The sequence below is a fragment of the Dicentrarchus labrax genome, unplaced genomic scaffold (assembly GCF_905237075.1).
Source record: "Dicentrarchus labrax unplaced genomic scaffold, dlabrax2021, whole genome shotgun sequence".
Classification (NCBI taxonomy): Eukaryota; Metazoa; Chordata; class Actinopteri; family Moronidae; genus Dicentrarchus; species Dicentrarchus labrax.
In genome coordinates this window covers 12,569,762-12,586,542 of record NW_026136724.1, presented here as the reverse complement: position 1 = coordinate 12,586,542, position 16,781 = coordinate 12,569,762, and the positions used below count along the sequence as shown (strand labels likewise).

The 16,781-nt window shown below is 39.0% G+C and overlaps 2 protein-coding genes and 5 non-coding genes across 15 annotated transcripts in view; all 7 read left to right on the top strand.

The window, feature by feature from the left end:
• The window catches only part of LOC127358792 (ELKS/Rab6-interacting/CAST family member 1), a 137,526-nt gene extending 128,544 nt beyond the window's left edge, over positions 1-8,982 (top strand). For all 6 annotated transcript variants that reach the window (XM_051392211.1, XM_051392210.1, XM_051392207.1 and 3 more), the window contains one exon: positions 6,821-8,982. In XM_051392211.1, coding sequence (XP_051248171.1) covers positions 6,821-6,958 — 138 coding nt within the window. In that variant the 3' untranslated portion in view covers positions 6,959-8,982. The remainder of the gene's footprint in view (positions 1-6,820) is intronic.
• Positions 8,983-10,051: 1,069 nt separating this feature from the next.
• trnak-cuu (transfer RNA lysine (anticodon CUU)) lies at positions 10,052-10,121 on the top strand. Its single transcript has one exon. It is a non-coding gene; the product is annotated as a tRNA-Lys (tRNA).
• A 3,499-nt stretch (positions 10,122-13,620) lies between these two features.
• trnal-caa (transfer RNA leucine (anticodon CAA)) lies at positions 13,621-13,730 on the top strand. The gene is made up of 2 exons: positions 13,621-13,658; positions 13,685-13,730. It is a non-coding gene; the product is annotated as a tRNA-Leu (tRNA).
• A 791-nt stretch (positions 13,731-14,521) lies between these two features.
• Positions 14,522-14,631, top strand: trnal-caa (transfer RNA leucine (anticodon CAA)). Its single transcript has 2 exons — positions 14,522-14,559; positions 14,586-14,631. It is a non-coding gene; the product is annotated as a tRNA-Leu (tRNA).
• A 382-nt stretch (positions 14,632-15,013) lies between these two features.
• On the top strand, positions 15,014-15,123 carry trnal-caa (transfer RNA leucine (anticodon CAA)). Its single transcript has 2 exons — positions 15,014-15,051; positions 15,078-15,123. It is a non-coding gene; the product is annotated as a tRNA-Leu (tRNA).
• Positions 15,124-15,515: 392 nt separating this feature from the next.
• On the top strand, positions 15,516-15,626 carry trnal-caa (transfer RNA leucine (anticodon CAA)). The gene is made up of 2 exons: positions 15,516-15,553; positions 15,581-15,626. It is a non-coding gene; the product is annotated as a tRNA-Leu (tRNA).
• A 782-nt stretch (positions 15,627-16,408) lies between these two features.
• The window catches only part of wnt5b (wingless-type MMTV integration site family, member 5b), an 80,042-nt gene continuing 79,669 nt past the window's right edge, over positions 16,409-16,781 (top strand). For 3 of the 4 annotated variants that reach the window (XM_051392236.1, XM_051392234.1, XM_051392237.1), the window contains exon 1: positions 16,409-16,536. The gene's annotated coding sequence lies outside the window, so the exon portion shown is untranslated. The remainder of the gene's footprint in view (positions 16,537-16,781) is intronic. The other variant, XM_051392238.1, reaches the window with a different exon arrangement.

Here is a 16,781-nt window from a genome sequence, read left to right as displayed (position 1 = left end):
CACACAGAAACTCGCTCTCCACTCTCGCACTTCTCTTGTCTCTGAAGCCGTTAAATCTTAGTTCACAATGGCAGCCATTGTCCAGCTTCGCGTGTTTCTCCCGCTGTAGACGTTTCCTTTGACAAGTTCCTTTTACTGCCACATGGCCATGCTGGAGGAATTTATTTTAGGGCAGCTTTAAAATCAGTGTGACTTTTAAAGCTGCCTATTTAGACCGAATAAACTTGAATGGATTTTCAATGTTGTAAAAGAAGATGTGGATGTGTCGTAGTTGGCCATCTTGTTCATTATTCTTGTTCTTAACAGATATTTTATTTTACTTCTCCTCATTTGAAGATGTGTTTTAATGGTAATTTATGGCTATGGCTCCCTTAACCAATTAAGATTAATTGCCTCCCATAATGTGTGGGTCACCATAACTGAGTGAATCATAAATCGGAGGTTAATATTATTGATTTATGGGCTATCAAATTCATATAAATTATACTATTCTATTTTTCCTGATTGTTTTTGGCCAAATAAAACATAATTAAAATCTGCCTTGGTTTGAAGCCCACTTCATAGTCCACGTCCCTCACTTATGCTCCCAAATCATTGGCCACAGACTTGTTTTAGATTAATATAAGCGTCTTTTTCTTTTAGATATATTGCTACGCTTTGGGGATGTGTTTTGGACCCTCAAATTGTCGGCCATTTCCAGCCCTCCACCCCTCTTCCCTCTGGCCCATGACATGATGTCAAAAATATTATATAGTAGGGTAATATTATATTTTATTGTTATTTCTAGTTGTGTCATATCAATTTAAACTACCCTTTCATATACAATTAAGATTTTTGTTTGAATGCTAACAACAAAGATGGTATAAAAATGTATAGAAATGGCTGCTATTCTTTTAGTATTGAAAAAAAATATATAATATTGTATTACTTAAATGAAGTGGCCTTCCTATGAGATGACAATACCAGCAGTGGCCCCAAGCCAATTTGAGTTTGAGACCCCTGGTTAAAGCTTGATGGTTTATATCGATCACAGGTTTTTTTTATATCATCTGCTTTTAGGCAGGCTTCCTTTTATCGTACCTGCAGTTTGTATTTTCTTTATTTACAGCACCATTGGCTAAAACCTAAAACCTAAAAATCTCTTATAAAACCTTAACACTGTGAATCAGTTTGAGCCAAATAGCTTCCATCATTTCAGATTGGCCTACTGTGAGGTTACACCTATACATAGTCAATGCTGGAGTCTGTTTCTGCTGTTTATTTCTGCAGCCATTAGTGCTGTAAGTCCAGCCTTGTATAGTTACTCCTGGAGGGCCAGTTTAAGGTTTAAGTCTTTTTTTATAGGCTTTATAAGCTCTGCTCTCTATGAAGGTATTCTACTATAGTTGCCACATTCACAAGCCCACCTCTATCTTAACTTGCATTAGTAGGTGTTAAAGTGAATGTTGATGAATTGAACTAATAGAGTTCCCAGACTTTAATCAAACGCTGGGTGGGGAATTATACTCACGAGCAAGGCACAGCTCCCAGATTTGAGTGTGTTTTTTTAATCCTCTGTCCCCGTCTAACTGCTCCCTGAGGCCGAGCCTGTAAATATGTATGTTCCTATAGTCAATTTGGGTGATTAAATAACATGTTGTAATAAAATTACCAAGTGATGCTGAAGTGCCCACAACACACACTGCCCTTGTATTTTTTCTTCAGCTGTTAGTGTTAAAGGAGCGCAGTATTTTTTAGTCCTCCAGGAGCAGTTTTAGGTACAAGTCCTCAAGCTCTATTCCCACCGCAGCTCGTTAGCTGAGCTGCCTGGACTACAACTGTACTGGACTACGACTGAGCACACACACACATTCGGTCAGGCGCTTTTGGGCTTGGCGCAGCACAGGCAGCCAACTTATAAAGCAGTCCACATACAGTGTAAAGAAAAGATCAGTGTAAGCCTGTAAGAACCTAATGGTTTAAATAGAGACAGACAGAGAGACAGGGATTATAATAGTCAATATAGGCCTATTATACTTTATCCCTTTGCTCTTACTCATAATGGTGTTTCTATACCGCTGCTCAGGGCTGCTGCTCAGCCACTGTCTGGAGCCTTTTTAAACCTCATGATCCTATCTTTACTGCTGCAACTTGGTATGCTATTGCTGAGGAATATTAGGTCAAACTTTGCCCTCTAGATTTTTTGTGTGTCCTGACCCTGTCTCTCCTCCTCCTCCCCCCCCGAGTGTTACTTCCAGTTTTGTTTAAAAATGTTTTCAGAAACAGTCGACCTTTTCACCTCAGCTTCTATTTTCTTACCTTCCACACTTCCTACCTAGCAGTGCTGCTCTGCCACTTTTTGTTTGAGCTTTAACATGCTTATGTTCAGGCAAGTATTGGGAAACAGTATGAAATATTTAAAAGTTATTGAACACCTTCTTTTTTTCATTGTAAGATTGGTTGAAATTTATAGCAGATGTCTCTTTTGGACCAAATTTTTCAAAAACTTCAGCGAGTTCAGATGGCTTCTTTGCAATCATGTTATTCAAGTGCACTGTTACACTCATAATCAAACTTTCTGTAGTTGTTTTTGACTCTCAAACGTTCTTTTCATAACTTTACATAAAGTAAAACAGAAGAACATTCTCAGTGCCGCTATAGGTGTAACTGTTATTTGTGCAGCTCTTGGTACAGTTGTTTCTGGAAGTGGGTCAATGGGCCTCACTGTAAGCAGCCCTAATCTATAGAGACATGGAACTGGACATCATGATTCATAGAACATAATTTCCCCTAAACCTCAAATGCACAGCTGTGAAGTGAATAAAGACAGTTTTCTAATTTAAAAAAAAAAACACACTTCTGACCTCTGAATCATCTATAAATGAAAAACTGTAACTCTGTAAGATGTGGATGGGCTAATTCGCTCCAGTTAGACAGATATATTTGTACTCTCGTTCTCTACCTCTACCCGTCGTCTGTTGCCCCTCTCTCTCTCTCTCTCTCTCTCTCTCTCTCTCTCTCTCTCTCTCTCTCTCTCTCTCTCTCTCTCTCTGTTAATCTCTCAGTCTCTATCTCTCTCTGCTGAGTTATGGTTTCTTTAGAAAACATTAGCATTCCTCTGCAAAGAGGTTCAAGCCCTGCAATGTGTGTCAAGGGGTCAGTGTACACACACACACAGATCTTACCCTCATCCTCATTCTCAAGCTGATAACCTGCGTGTGCATGTACATGTTTGTGCACAAGTGCGAGGCTTCAACTGTGTTCACTTTAGGGTGTGTATGAATGTGTGTGTGTGTGTGTGTGTGTGTGTAGTGTGTGTGTGTGTGTGTGTGTGTAGGTGTGTGTGTGTGTGTGTGTGTGTGTGTGTGTGTGTGTATGTATGTGTGTCCAAGCCCCTGATAAGAAGACAGATAATGATCCGTCACGATAATGGAGCTTTAATGGCTGCAGTAAAAATCATCTTAAACAAACCCTCTCTCTCTCTCTCTCTCTCTCTCTCTCTCTCTCTCTCTCTCTCTCTCTCTCTCTCCCTTACACACACACACACATGCACATACACACACACACACGTCTCACCCCTCCCACAATCCCCTCTGTCATTCACTAAATCATAACTTGAGCTTGCAGTATACCGCTTTAGTCTCATGCTGTGCACTCACACACGCCTGTCATTTCAAACAGCCAAACCACTGTATCACACACACACACATTCACTACACAACACATAGACTAATGCATCTCCGAAACACACACACACACACACACGCATACACATTGAAACAAACACTCTTACAGAAGTCATGAATCTGGCAACACTGACTCTCTGCCCACTTACATTATTTCATCTGCATTTCTCTGACCACACACTGTGATTGCATGAGACGTGATCCATGGGAGCTTGTAACCACAGCATCCAAACTTATACCTCATAACTGGAAACTGTATCATGCAACATTGTTTATATTTAATTTCTTCAGGCCATAAATGAGCTATAGAGTGAATGCAGCAAGAGAGGAAGTTTATTGCTTAGCAACGTGGGGACTTTTTTCTCTGCAGAGGATTACATTATGATTACTTTCTGAGGAAAAACTGTGTTTTGTGTTTTATTAGTTTTGGCTATCATTCAGTTATGAGAGCATTTTTTGTACCAGGTTAATTGTAGAGTTTTAAGGATGTGGCCACTTTTGTAAGAGAGTCCACTAGAGTGAGCAGTCATTAAGGTGTTAAACATGTTCTTAGTTTGACCAGTAACTTTCTCAACCTGGCAGTCAGGACCTTTCTGGTGGGCCGCAAGATGGATAATGGGAAAGGAAAAATAAAAACAATTGTTGTCCTACATACATTTCTACAGACTAAATATATAAAACATTAGCCAAATGAACTCATATGTTTGATGGGAAAACATATTAATGCTAACATATTCAAACGGCGAGAAGGGAAACGCAAGAAGACACTGTTTCATTTGAAAAAACATTGGGAACCATTATTTTAACATAACTGACTTGTACTGGTAGTATGTCTGTAAACCAGTTTTACTGCTCGTGTCGTTTTCCTGATTTAATTTCTTACAGTGTTTCTGCGTTAACAGATCTCTGCACTAAATTTAGTGAGTAAAATATTACCAGAACAGTTCCATAGCCGATATTTTTTAAAGTATCCAGGTTGTAAAACACCTGAATTTTCCTTTAAACCTTAAAGCTAAATACTAAAAACTACAATAAAATTATAGTAGCTGCCATATGCTGATCTCATATGTTAGTCTTTATAGAACTGAACCAAATGAGAAGGTTATGTTATTGTTTTAAAGAAATTATTAGGATGATCAGGATAAATTATCTCTCATTTATTCCTTTATTTAAGCTTTATATGCAGACTGTGATGTAACTTAATATCATGCCGGTATATCTTGCATTTTGTATATTCATTCATGACAGTATTAGCACTGTGTTTGACCCATTTAGTCTTGATTTTGAAATGCCTTTTCAAGTGTTTTTCCCCGGTGTAGGTCAAGGCTGTGTGAGTCAGCGAGCAGAAGACAGCAGATACATACTAAACCATTTATCTCCTCTCAGTCGTCTTACAACCTTATCTTTACTGCCGTGTTTTTCTGGGGGATTGCAACTAAAATGTAAAGCCAAGTTGAATTACCTGCAAACACACATAAAGGGACATGTAGGACATATGTATTGTTTGTGTATGCTTAATACAAAAATAATGGTATTGGCCAGAGGACATATTATTGTGTACATATTGATTACTTTTTGTTTTAATGTTTAGTTATAATCATTATAAAATTACCATATTGATATTAGCCATTAGTCAGTGACATTAGTGTATAAATATTGAAAACCATTTAAAGGGATGTCCCTCAGTTTAGTATTGGATATAAAGTTTAGTAAAGGGTGTAAAGCATTTTAAGTGGCAGATTTTGAAAAAAGAATGATCAAAATTGATGCAGCAGATCCGTAATATCCCGACTTTTCTTTCCTAGTATGGGCCAAGCTCCAAAACACATTTTAGATTTCCCAAAATGCCACTTGCTAATGTCTTTCATTAGTCCCCATCTGCTTGGTAAATGTCCAATCTGTAATCTCCAATCCTAAATTCTGAATCTAAATTGAAACAAACAATACAGCAATGTGTGAAAACTGAGCTAAACCTACTTTATGTTCAGGACATTATATAAAATAATATATAATATACAACAACTTGATATACAAATAAGGGATGTGATTTATTGAGCAGATTTCATTCATCATTAACAGGATTATAATTTACTGCAGTTTTACACATGAATAAAGCCACTGTAACATAAAATGCTACTGAGGTTTGCTGGCTAAGAGATGAGAGCAGAGGGAAGAGGTTATGGCTTAACGAGGAAATATTTTGCCAATATCTGACCCAGGCCTCAGACACACACACACACACACACACACACACAGCAACATAAATGTGGGCTTGTGTTACATGACTGTTTGAGCGGCGCTCTTATTGATACAGATGTATTGGTCATTAAGTCAGTTAGGTTTGACGTCTCAGCTCGGCTGCAGCCAAAGAAAATAACATCAGCGCTCTCTCACAGAAATGTTCCACTCTATATGGGCAGAAAGAACTACATTGTGGTGTTTTCAGATTACTGAAACATACAGTCTGATATGCGTGTACATGTGTGTGTGTGTCACATTAAACATGCTCCTTGATCGTCCCTGGGGCTGTGAGGAGAGTTTGTCTTTCTGCCTGTTGTTGTGTGCTTAATTTAAAATAGATTAATTTAAAAACTCTTATATATTTCCTTTATGTCCGTTCTCCGTCTTGCTTCTCATAGTAACGTGGAATTTAAAGGAACAGTTGTACATTTTGGGGAATAAGCTTAATTGCTTTTTTCCAAAGAGTTAGATTAGAAGATTGATACCACTCTGTTCATCGACTATGAAGCTACAGCCAGTTGCCAGTTAGCTTAGCTTAGCATAAAACTGGAAACTGGGGAAACCCGGGATCTGTGCAAAGGTAAATTTGTGTCACAGCAACTTTAAAATCTCACTAGGTTCCCATGATATTGTGGGTTTTTTTTATCACAATAATAATGCACAATAATAATATAACTTGTTAATTTGTGAGCTTTAATATGGTATGCAGTTTTTGTTACCTTTGGCCAGAGCCAGGCTAGCTGTTTTTATCTCTTTCCAGTCTTTATACTAAGCTAACCAGCTTCTGGCTTCAGCTTCATACTAACCATACAGACATTAGAAGTGGCATCACTATGTTTGCTGTTTCACAAGATGTCTGTGCACAAAACGTCTAAAATCTCCTCCCTCTGTCTGTGTCTTTCTCTCTCTCTCAGTTGGAGGCGGAGTTAGCGCTGTGTGAGAGTGAGGGGGCGGAGCTCCAGGAGTACGCCAATCAGGTCCTGCAGCAGATCGCCGACCGATGCCCCGACATTTTGGAACAAGTCGTCAACGCTCTGGAGGACAGCTGCTGACACATTAACGCACACACACTGAGAGAAACATAAAGCTGACGCACATTCATGAATTAGCACACAGAGTCGGAAAGCAAGCAAACATTCAACACTGAGTCACATACACAGGAACAGAAGTCTCCAGAAAGCCCCCTGACACTCAAATAAAATCACAGTGTTGGACATGAGGATGAAGACTTTCTCTTCCACCGTCACTCATCTCATTTTTACAGACCGAAAAGGGGAAAACAAAAAAAGGGGATCTACAAAAAAAATTACTGAAAAATATTCTTCCACTGTGTCTTTAGTCACTATCATTTGTGCCAGCTGAGGGAAATATTGTTAATTTTTCAGTTCAAAGTGCTTCGTTGGCATGCAAATTAATTGGAAATAGTTGATGTTTGTTGAGACGTTAAACACATATTTTCCTAACTACTCCGAAACAGAAGGAGCCTTCATTGCACTTGCCATCTGTGACACTTCGCAGCGGCCATCTTGTGTCCTTCCAGGCAATCAGCAGTTGGATTTGCAATCATGACTTGATGTATTTTATAGAGGGAAAAAGATTTTCAAACTGTATAAAAAGGGTGAGAGTGGGCTGAGGTTGCCAGGTTGTTTCTGATGCCAGACTTACACGCTGTTACCACATTGTGATTTGATTGGTTCAGATACAAAAGTGTGTTTATTTCAGCTGCCTTTGATTCTTTACGTCATTTGCTGCTATCTTTTAAACTTTAAGTTACTATTTTTTCTTCCAATTCTTTTTTTTTTTTCTCTTTTTGTCTGATATGTGATGAAACGTCCCAACTTGCAGTGTCTTTCAACAGTTATCTCTGAGTAGTTGTGTAAATTGTATAGAGAGAATTTTAATTATCAGAAACACAGCTTTCATCAGGGGAACACTTTCATCCATTTTTTTCAATGATTGATGAAAGGCAAAAACTATAATAAATCTCGCAATACTCCCTTTATTAAAAAACACCAGTGTGGATGTTTCAGTTATGGTGTCCATGCTGAAACCAGTTCCCTCACTTGCCCTTTTGTGACAATCCCTTTAGAGTTAACATGTTTCCCTTACTGAAACATCTTTTGTTTGTTTGTTTTTTCCTTGGGAGGGAGGGACTATAAAATAATTGCTCTATATTTTTTTGCTATTGGTAATATATATAAAAAGACTAATCTTGTTTCATTGAAAATATTGTCGTGTATGGGTTGTAATGTTACATAATGTGTCAAAATCTTTTTTTTTTGTGATTTGCAAGTAACCACAGATTTGTTCCACAAGCAGGAGACTGTTATTGGGAACGTATATTGCACCTACATGAGGTTCTGTGTCCACTGGGAACATTTTCTACAAATCAATTCCTTGTCCTTGTTGTTTACAGTGGAAATGACACATGACGCATGTTTCCCCACAGCGCTGGCAGCCATAGCATGATTTTTACGCTTACAACACTGAGCACTAGAGGTTCAAATTGTTGCAACTACAATCAAAAGCTCCTTTAATGGGTTTCTTTTTTTCGGTCTTGTACTGTAGTGAGTGCTGAAGCCATGACTGGCGTTGCCCACATGAGACTGTTTAGCGCTGCTCCCTGTAAAGAAATACCTGGTGGACACAAAGCCTAAATATGGGGATTTACACTGAACACTCACATCTTATTTTACACCATCATAAGGCTTTCTCAACAGGCCCAAAAAAAAAAGGTTTAACTTTCAGTCCCTAAGCTGTGTATTAAAAAAAGCTCCAAGCCATTTGGGTGTAAATGAGGAGTTTCATTCCAAAACATTACCGGTTTGAAATTGTTGAAATTGCTCAGAAGCTTTAATGATGAGGAAGAGTTTGTTTAACATTTGTCAAATGGTTCTTATTTTGGAATGAAACTCCGTCCGATATGAGCTTGGGTTGTAAATCCAGTATTTTGTTGTCTGTTTTTTACTGATAATGTTTGTCATTGGGAATGGTGATGACTGGGACTCACCATGACTTTTGCTGTGGACTGAAAAATCGGAATGAGAGAATGGAATAAAATATGGATTTATCTTTATTTTGTTGTTGAAGTCATTTCATCTGTCTCATTAAAAGCTGATATTTGGCAGGTTAGAGCTGTGGCAGCGGTTCTCTACCTTTTGGACTTGGACTCCTTAAAATGGAGCTACTTTTTTGAGTATTTAAAAGCTGGATGTAGGTGATAGTATCCATAATTTCACACAAAAAATAAACATTTTGTGGCAAGGACTGATTTGTGATTAGACCACTGAGCATAAATGATAAAGAGAGACTTTGAAACATCTTTCCTTTTGTTTAATTTCCTTGCTTTCTCTGACCTCTCCTTCCCCTCCTTTCCTTCACTCTCTCTATCTTCCCGTTTCACACGCAGACTAAACTGTGCTTCTTATCTAGTCACCAATGGTTTATTTTCCTATCCACCCACAATAATGACATTATTCCATACCCCAGGCCTCATCCTGTTCCAGTTCTTTACCACACACACAGCCCAGCCACACCATTACTATTGTCTTAAATGTCCAACAACTCATTCAAAAATGTTTCCAACAGCCTAGACTCAAGTCGGTTTCATAGTGTGAACAGTTTTAAACTTAACCTGATTGGTAACTTTAAAAACACATTTTAAATAGCAGTAGTCGAAGACATATTCAGATCATTAACTGAAGTAAAAGCAGCACACTGTGAGCATACTTCACTACAAGTAAAAGTCCAGCATTAAAAACCTTACTTAAACGTACTACAAGGAGTTTTTAACTGGTTATGAAACAGTCTCAATTTAATTCTTATGCCTCTATATGACCCACATAAACAAACCAACAGAGACCCTCAGCGAGAAGATTGACTGGTTCTATATATTTATTCTTAATGCCAGCCACTGGGTCGGATTTGGTCAGATTCCCCTTTAAATCAATGAAATGAGGCGGTGGAAACACTACCGCTTTTGTCCACAGGGGCTGCCAGAATTAAGTACTCTATATACTGTATCATTTTGCATATAAACTTTTGGTGTTGGGTTTCAGGAGTCAACCCAGGAATCAAAGCATCTGACCCTCTTAGTATTCAGCCCACGCAGCTCTGAAATAGGAAGCATTTTTTCTATTTATGTAGCCCGGCTAGCTCAGTCGGTAGAGCATGAGACTCTTAATCTCAGGGTCGTGGGTTCGCCCACGTTGGGCGTTGGTCTTTTAGACTGGTCTGTCCACACACATCCAGTCAATCTGGACTTGTGAAGGCAATCTGTTGGATTTGTGACAACCAGACTGACCTGTGCTTGTCACTCTACTGGGAGTCTGAGCAATCTAAGAACTCAAGCATTGACTCCTTCCTGAGAATAGTCAACTCCATAAAGAGGAATGGGATCACATCCTGATCCTGCATCATTTTGTTTGGTTTATTACTTTAATATACAGCAACGCATCAAATTATATGTTTGTAGAGTAACTGTTCTGAGAATCACATATCTCTAAAAAGTCACCTTTTATATTCTCAGTTTATTTTTCTCTTAAGAGGTATTAGCATTTTCTCAACCCATAAAGGAATATTTAATCAAATCTGAACACTGAATTTGTACTTTAGTAAACGTACTTGACGTACGTACCAATGAACACAAAAGATTAAAACAGGTGGACCGTTGTACATGTCTGTGTGTTATAAACTGATTTTTATCTATATGCTGCAGATTAACACCACAGGGAAAAGAGTGTCTGACACACACACACACACACACACACACACTTCATGTGCTTGAATCTTGCATGTGGCTGCAGCTCCGTGTAATGTGTCGTTTGACTCATTCAACTAGAAAATCTGGTTTAACGGACCCACCCAGCTCGACTGACCTTGAACCTCGACCCTGACCTGACCTCTGACTTCAAAACATCATCAGGCTATTATGGTTTTTCCTGTTTTTTCACACAATAAAAAAACATCAAACACGCTGAGAAGCAACTCCAGGACAGTCTGTAACTGCAGCATATGCGCTGGTGTTTACATCACACATGGCAACGCTTTGTGTGTGCGTCAGTACCTGGGTTTGTGAGGATGGGATCGGTTCTGCTTTCTCCATCTACTGTCCTAATAAAAGCCAGTGGAGGGAGACAGACGGGATGGACAGAGCGAGAAAGAGGAGGAGGAAGAGATACGCATGTATGATTCCCTGATTTATGTGATGGAGAAAGAGAGCGAGGACGGGAGAGACAGATAGGAAAGAGTGGAGGCGCTACCCACAGAGCACCAGACGTCATTTCATCTTCTTGTCTCTGCTGTAACTCATATAGCTCAGACTTTACTTTTAGCTGCATATCGCACAGTTTCAGAACACCAGAAATATGTGTCAAAGATGCCAAATATAGTCTAAGACATACAGGCCTTCTGAAGATTCAGCTTTTATTAAGCTCTAGACATTTAGAACTTGTAAATGTCCTTGTGACTTAAAAATCAAATCAAACCTGAATGCCCTTCTTCCTTTGAATTATTTTAGGATGGATCCAAACTGGATTCAGCTGTAGGATTAAAATAAAAAGCTTAAAACCTGCTTTGTTTTAGCAGGTTTTAATGTGGTGTATGAAACAGGGACAGCATTAAGTGTACTCATTACAAACATTACTGTAAAACAAAGTGTTGATGCTAATGGAAAAGCTCTCGGAAAACAACAACAAAAAGATATACAATCAAAAAAAACATTTTGTTTGTTCAACTGACAGTCGCTTACCGAAGTTCCTGTTTCTTTCCTGTTTTTTTTTTTTTGTGAAACATGCTGGAATAGCTATGCTTGTGTTGTGTTGTCAGTAAGTATCAATGCTTTACATATTCAGCATGTATTGACATGCCTCAAAGCCACAACAACAAATAACACAAAGCAGAGAATACATAGCAGCAAAAACTGGATGCTATGAAAATTAGTAAACAATATTAACTGTACTATTAGTATGCACTGAACTGGGAGACAACACTTATTTGTTTTGCACCAGATGGGAGGAGACTGACGACACTTCCCTCTCTTTTCATAGTTTTATTGTGACGGTTTCACTTTGGGTTTTGGGTAATTGTGATTGTATTTGAACACTATTTTGAGAGTTTTTACAAACCAAACAATCATTCGATAAATGGAGACAATAATTAGCAGATTAATTTACAATGAAAATAATCATTCCATACAGTCCTATACAATATAGTCCAAAATCAACCTGACCTCAACCAACTACAACAGTGAACTGCTGCTGTACAAAAATACATTAGCAATAATAATCAAATATACAGTAGTACAACAGTCAGAGTGGACTGCATTGATTACTTTTACTTTTAATGCTTTTTATACTAGTACATGATTATACTTACATACTCCTACTTAGGTAATATTTTCAATGTAGAACTTGTACTTGTAATAGGCTAGAGTATTTTGACAATGTAGTATTAGTATTTTTACTTACAGTGAAGGATCTAAATACTTCCTCCACTACTTCCTTATTATCATTATTATATACTGCATATACTGTATACACTGGTGTTTTGGAAGTGCAATGATTTATATATGTTTTTCCCCTTTTGGATTTCTCTCTCTCTCTGTCACACACACACACACACACACACACACACACACACACACACACACACACACACACACACACACACACACACACCACACCTTTCTTTGCAGAGAGGAGTGTTGATAAGATCCTGCTGATATATTATATTGGTAGGTCACAACACAAAAAACACAGATGTCCTTGAGATACTGTTATGTGTGTAGTTCAAATATATCTACTTACCGTCTTTCCATACACTGTATGTATATACTGTGTGTGTGTATATGAATATATATATATATATTTATATATATATATATAGTGGAGGACTGAGACACATGAGAGACCAGGAGGAGAAATAAAAATTGAGTGACTGCAAAGGAAGTGGGGAGGGCTTGCGTTGGCTTTGGGTAGATGTGGTTTCAATCATCACACATCACATCACACATGACTGAAAAGAAAAAGAAGGAGAGGGTGATGGAGAGAGAGAGAAAACAGAGAGGAGAGGAGTGGGAGGGCTGAGACCAAAACAAACAGCAGCTCTCCTTAAAACACACATTCAGTCTCTATTACATGTTTTCGAGCTTAATAAGTAATGATTTCAGTTGTGGTTTGAAGGCACAAACGTGTTGCTTGTTGGTTTTGTGGATGTTTACTTTTTGAATACAGATTTGACATTATTTTCTCTTATGAACGGTTTGTAAAGTAAATGAATTACTGAACTGTAGGTGGGATGAATGGAGGAAAGAAGGGAGGGAGGAGTAGATGGAGAGAACTGGCGAGATGGAAGGGACAGAAGGAGGCAGTGAGCAGTAGGAAAAACTTCTGAGAGGAAATAAAAACAATGTGAGAGGAGTGGAGCTGCTAAAATAAGCTGTTAGCCACTGGCAGTCCAAACATCCACCAACACTAAAGACATTTTCTTTATCTTCTTTCCCTCCTCTGTTCTTCTGCCCATTCCTGTGACTTTTATTGCTTTCAGAGAACATTTCACCCAACCTGCCATATCCCAGCAAGTGATAGGAATAGATAAGATTCAGGTTCATGTGGTTCATATATGTCACTGTATAATACAGCCAGTACTGGCAGAATAGCCATCATAGTGGAGGCTCTTTTGAAAAAATACAAATAGGTTAGTTTTCTTCTCAGTTGTCAGGATGGCCGAGCGGTCTAAGGCGCCAGACTCAAGGTAGATTCCTTCCTGAACAATGGGACTTCTGGTCTCCGAATGGAGGCGTGGGTTCAAATCCCACTCCTGACATTGCCTTTACCTGCAATATCCTACAGACTGAGAAAAAATCATGGAAAAAAGGACTTCAACAACTCATCAACTGACTCAAGTTAATGTTTTATTAACTTAATTGTTAAACAGTGGACTGAAACTCTACTGAGTTGTTATTTGTAGAAAATGAAAAAACAGGTTTGTTGAGATGTACATGCAATGTGACAATCAAACAAATAAAATGTCTTTGCTCCAAGCTTCTGTAAAGTACTGGCTGACTTTTGTAAACAAGCCTGTATCTGTTGTCAGGATGGCCAAGTAGTCTAGACTCAAAGTGGACTCCTTCCTGTGAAAAGCGACTTCTGGTCTCCAAATGCAGGTGTGGGTTCAAAGCCCCCTCCTGACAGTGCTTTTACCTGCAGGTTTCATCCCTGTTGATTTAGACAATAGGTGAAAAGCAAGTTTCTCATTAAATATCTACATGCAGCTTGAGATTTGAACAAAATCACTCACTGTTCAAGTAACTAAAACAACTGCCCAACAGTGAATCTGCTGCCAGGTGAGTTCTATTCAGCTAAATTTTCAATTACCATAACTTGTTTGTTGGTCTTGGAAACAATATGATGCAGTAAAGTTGGTGAACTGGCACCATTGTGACTCTGACACCACTGATGCAGAACTTATTTTATCCAAAATGAGGAAAGTTCCCAACAATAGTTAATAAACATAAAAGGGAGAAAAACACACGCATTAGAGACAAATTCACAATAGTACTTTAAAGACAGGAGAATAAACAAATGATAGATAGATTAGACTGTCACTTTGCAGATGTCAGGGTGGCCGAGCGGTCTAAGGCGCCAGACTCAAGGTAGACTCCTTCCTGAACAATGGGACTTCTGGTCTCCGAATGGAGGCGTGGGTTCAAATCCCACTCCTGACATTAGCTTTACCTGCAGTATCCTACAGACTGAGCAAAATCATGAAATTAACGACTTCATCAACTGATTGAAGTAAATGTGTAACACCAGTGAGTCTCACAGTCGACTTTTATTAACTTAATTGTTAAACAATGGACTTTCTCAGTAATTAAAAAGGTTTCACATATTTTTATGTAAGTTTAGCTGCTGAGTTGATATCTGTAGAGAGAAAACGGAGGATAAAAAACGTGTTTCTGTCTTCTTTAATTAAAGAAATCCATGAGATTAAAGTGAAATCTGATAACTGGACGAATAAAACGTTAAAAACACATGAAAACACTTTCAGTGCGTTTTGGAACTTCTGTGAAGTACTGAGTGGGTTTGGTCATTCGCCTTGTATCAGTTGTCAGGATGGCCGAGTGGTCTAAGGCGCCAGACTCAAGGTAAACTCCTTCCTGAGCATTGGGACTTCTGGTCTCCGAATGGAGGCGTGGGTTCAAATCCCACTTCTGACAGTTCTTTTACCTTTAGGTCAAAACAACTCATCACACTGAGTCACAGGGTGAGTTGTATTAAATTAATTGTTAAATAATGCATTTTGTCAGTAAAAAAATGGGTGTAAACTTCTGTTTCGAGGCGACATGAAAGTAATTTTTTTTACTATAAGGTGTTGTTATGTGTAGGGCGAAAATGGGGGGGGGTCAGCCAAACCAAATTAACCAAATAAATAACGAAAAAACGTGTTTGTGGAGATTAATGTGCACTCTGATAACCGAACAAATAAAACGCCTCTTCTCTTAAAGTATTATACTGAATTCTGGCGTAAAATGAAACTCTTTCAATGTGTTTAGGAACTCCCAGCTTCTGTAAAGTCCTGACTGATAGACGGCGAAGCTACGTATCCATTGTCAGGATGGCCGAGCGGTCTAAGGCGCCAGACTCAAGGTAAACTCCTTCCTGAGCTAAAGGGATTTCTGGTCTCCGAATGGAGGCGTGGGTTCAAATCCCACTCCTGACAAGCATTTTAACTATTTCATCCCTGTTGTCTGGTCAGTGGTGTAGAAACACACCTTTCTTTCCTCCTCTATCTGTGTAAAGCAACCTTGTCTCTCTCTACCGGTGGCCAAGGCGAGTTACTTTTCCACATCAGAGCAAAGGAGAGTCGTCACACGGCACAGAGACAGAAACAGAGTTAACTTTTGGAGCTCCTTTGTTTCACTCTCTCTCTCTCTCTCTCTCTCTCTCTCTCTTTCTCTCTCTATCTCGGCGGCTCAAAGTTCTCGCTCGTGTTTCTCGACGCGTAAAATCTTTGGAGAGCACCCTCCCTAACCTCTCTCCTTCCTCCTCCCCCTTTTCCCCCTGCGTGCGTAATTAGTTGGAGAGCGTTTGGAAACTTGTGATGTCCGTGAAGAAATCTCACTTTATTTCTGACACCTGTTGCTGAGGACACCGCGCACACAGCCGTACACAACGAGGAGCGTGTGCCGTGTACCGTTTTTCAGACTTCATTTCTACATCTCCACAAAACAAGTTGGGACTTTTGTTGTGGGGGGGCACTGACAGGTCCCCGGAACCCCCAAGGCAGCGTTATATTCCTATAAACTCGGACAAGGACTTTGGTGAGGTTTTTTCCTCCGTGAAGGTGATCGAGCAGTGAGAGGAAGTGTCCAAAAAAAGTAACACTTTTTGGACACAACAAAGAATTTTGTATCTGTTATCACACAGTGAGCGCTCTGCAGCAGGGTCCGGGAGGATCATTCAGAAGGGGTTTCCCTTTCAATAATAAAAAAAAACCAAACACCGATCTGTCTATCGTTTTCCAGCCGGACTGAGAGTCACACTTTTCGGACTTGAGCGCTTCGGATGGTGGGAGGAGAAACTTTTCTTGGAGAGCTGAGCAGCAGCTGGATTCGCGCACAGCAGAGCAGGTAAGAACTACATATAGATTTTTTAAAGTTAATTTTTAAAAAGACAAGTTTTTAAATGGATTCCACAAAGTACAATACACAGTCAAATGCAACATAAATATAAAAAGGTTAAATACTTGGGTAATGGGGGGTTTTAGAGGTGTAATTAAGTAAAAAACCTAACCGTGATTTACACATTTATTCCAACCCTATAAGAGAGTGTTGTTGTTTTGTGTTTGTACTATTTTCTGTAATAGCTGTATTAA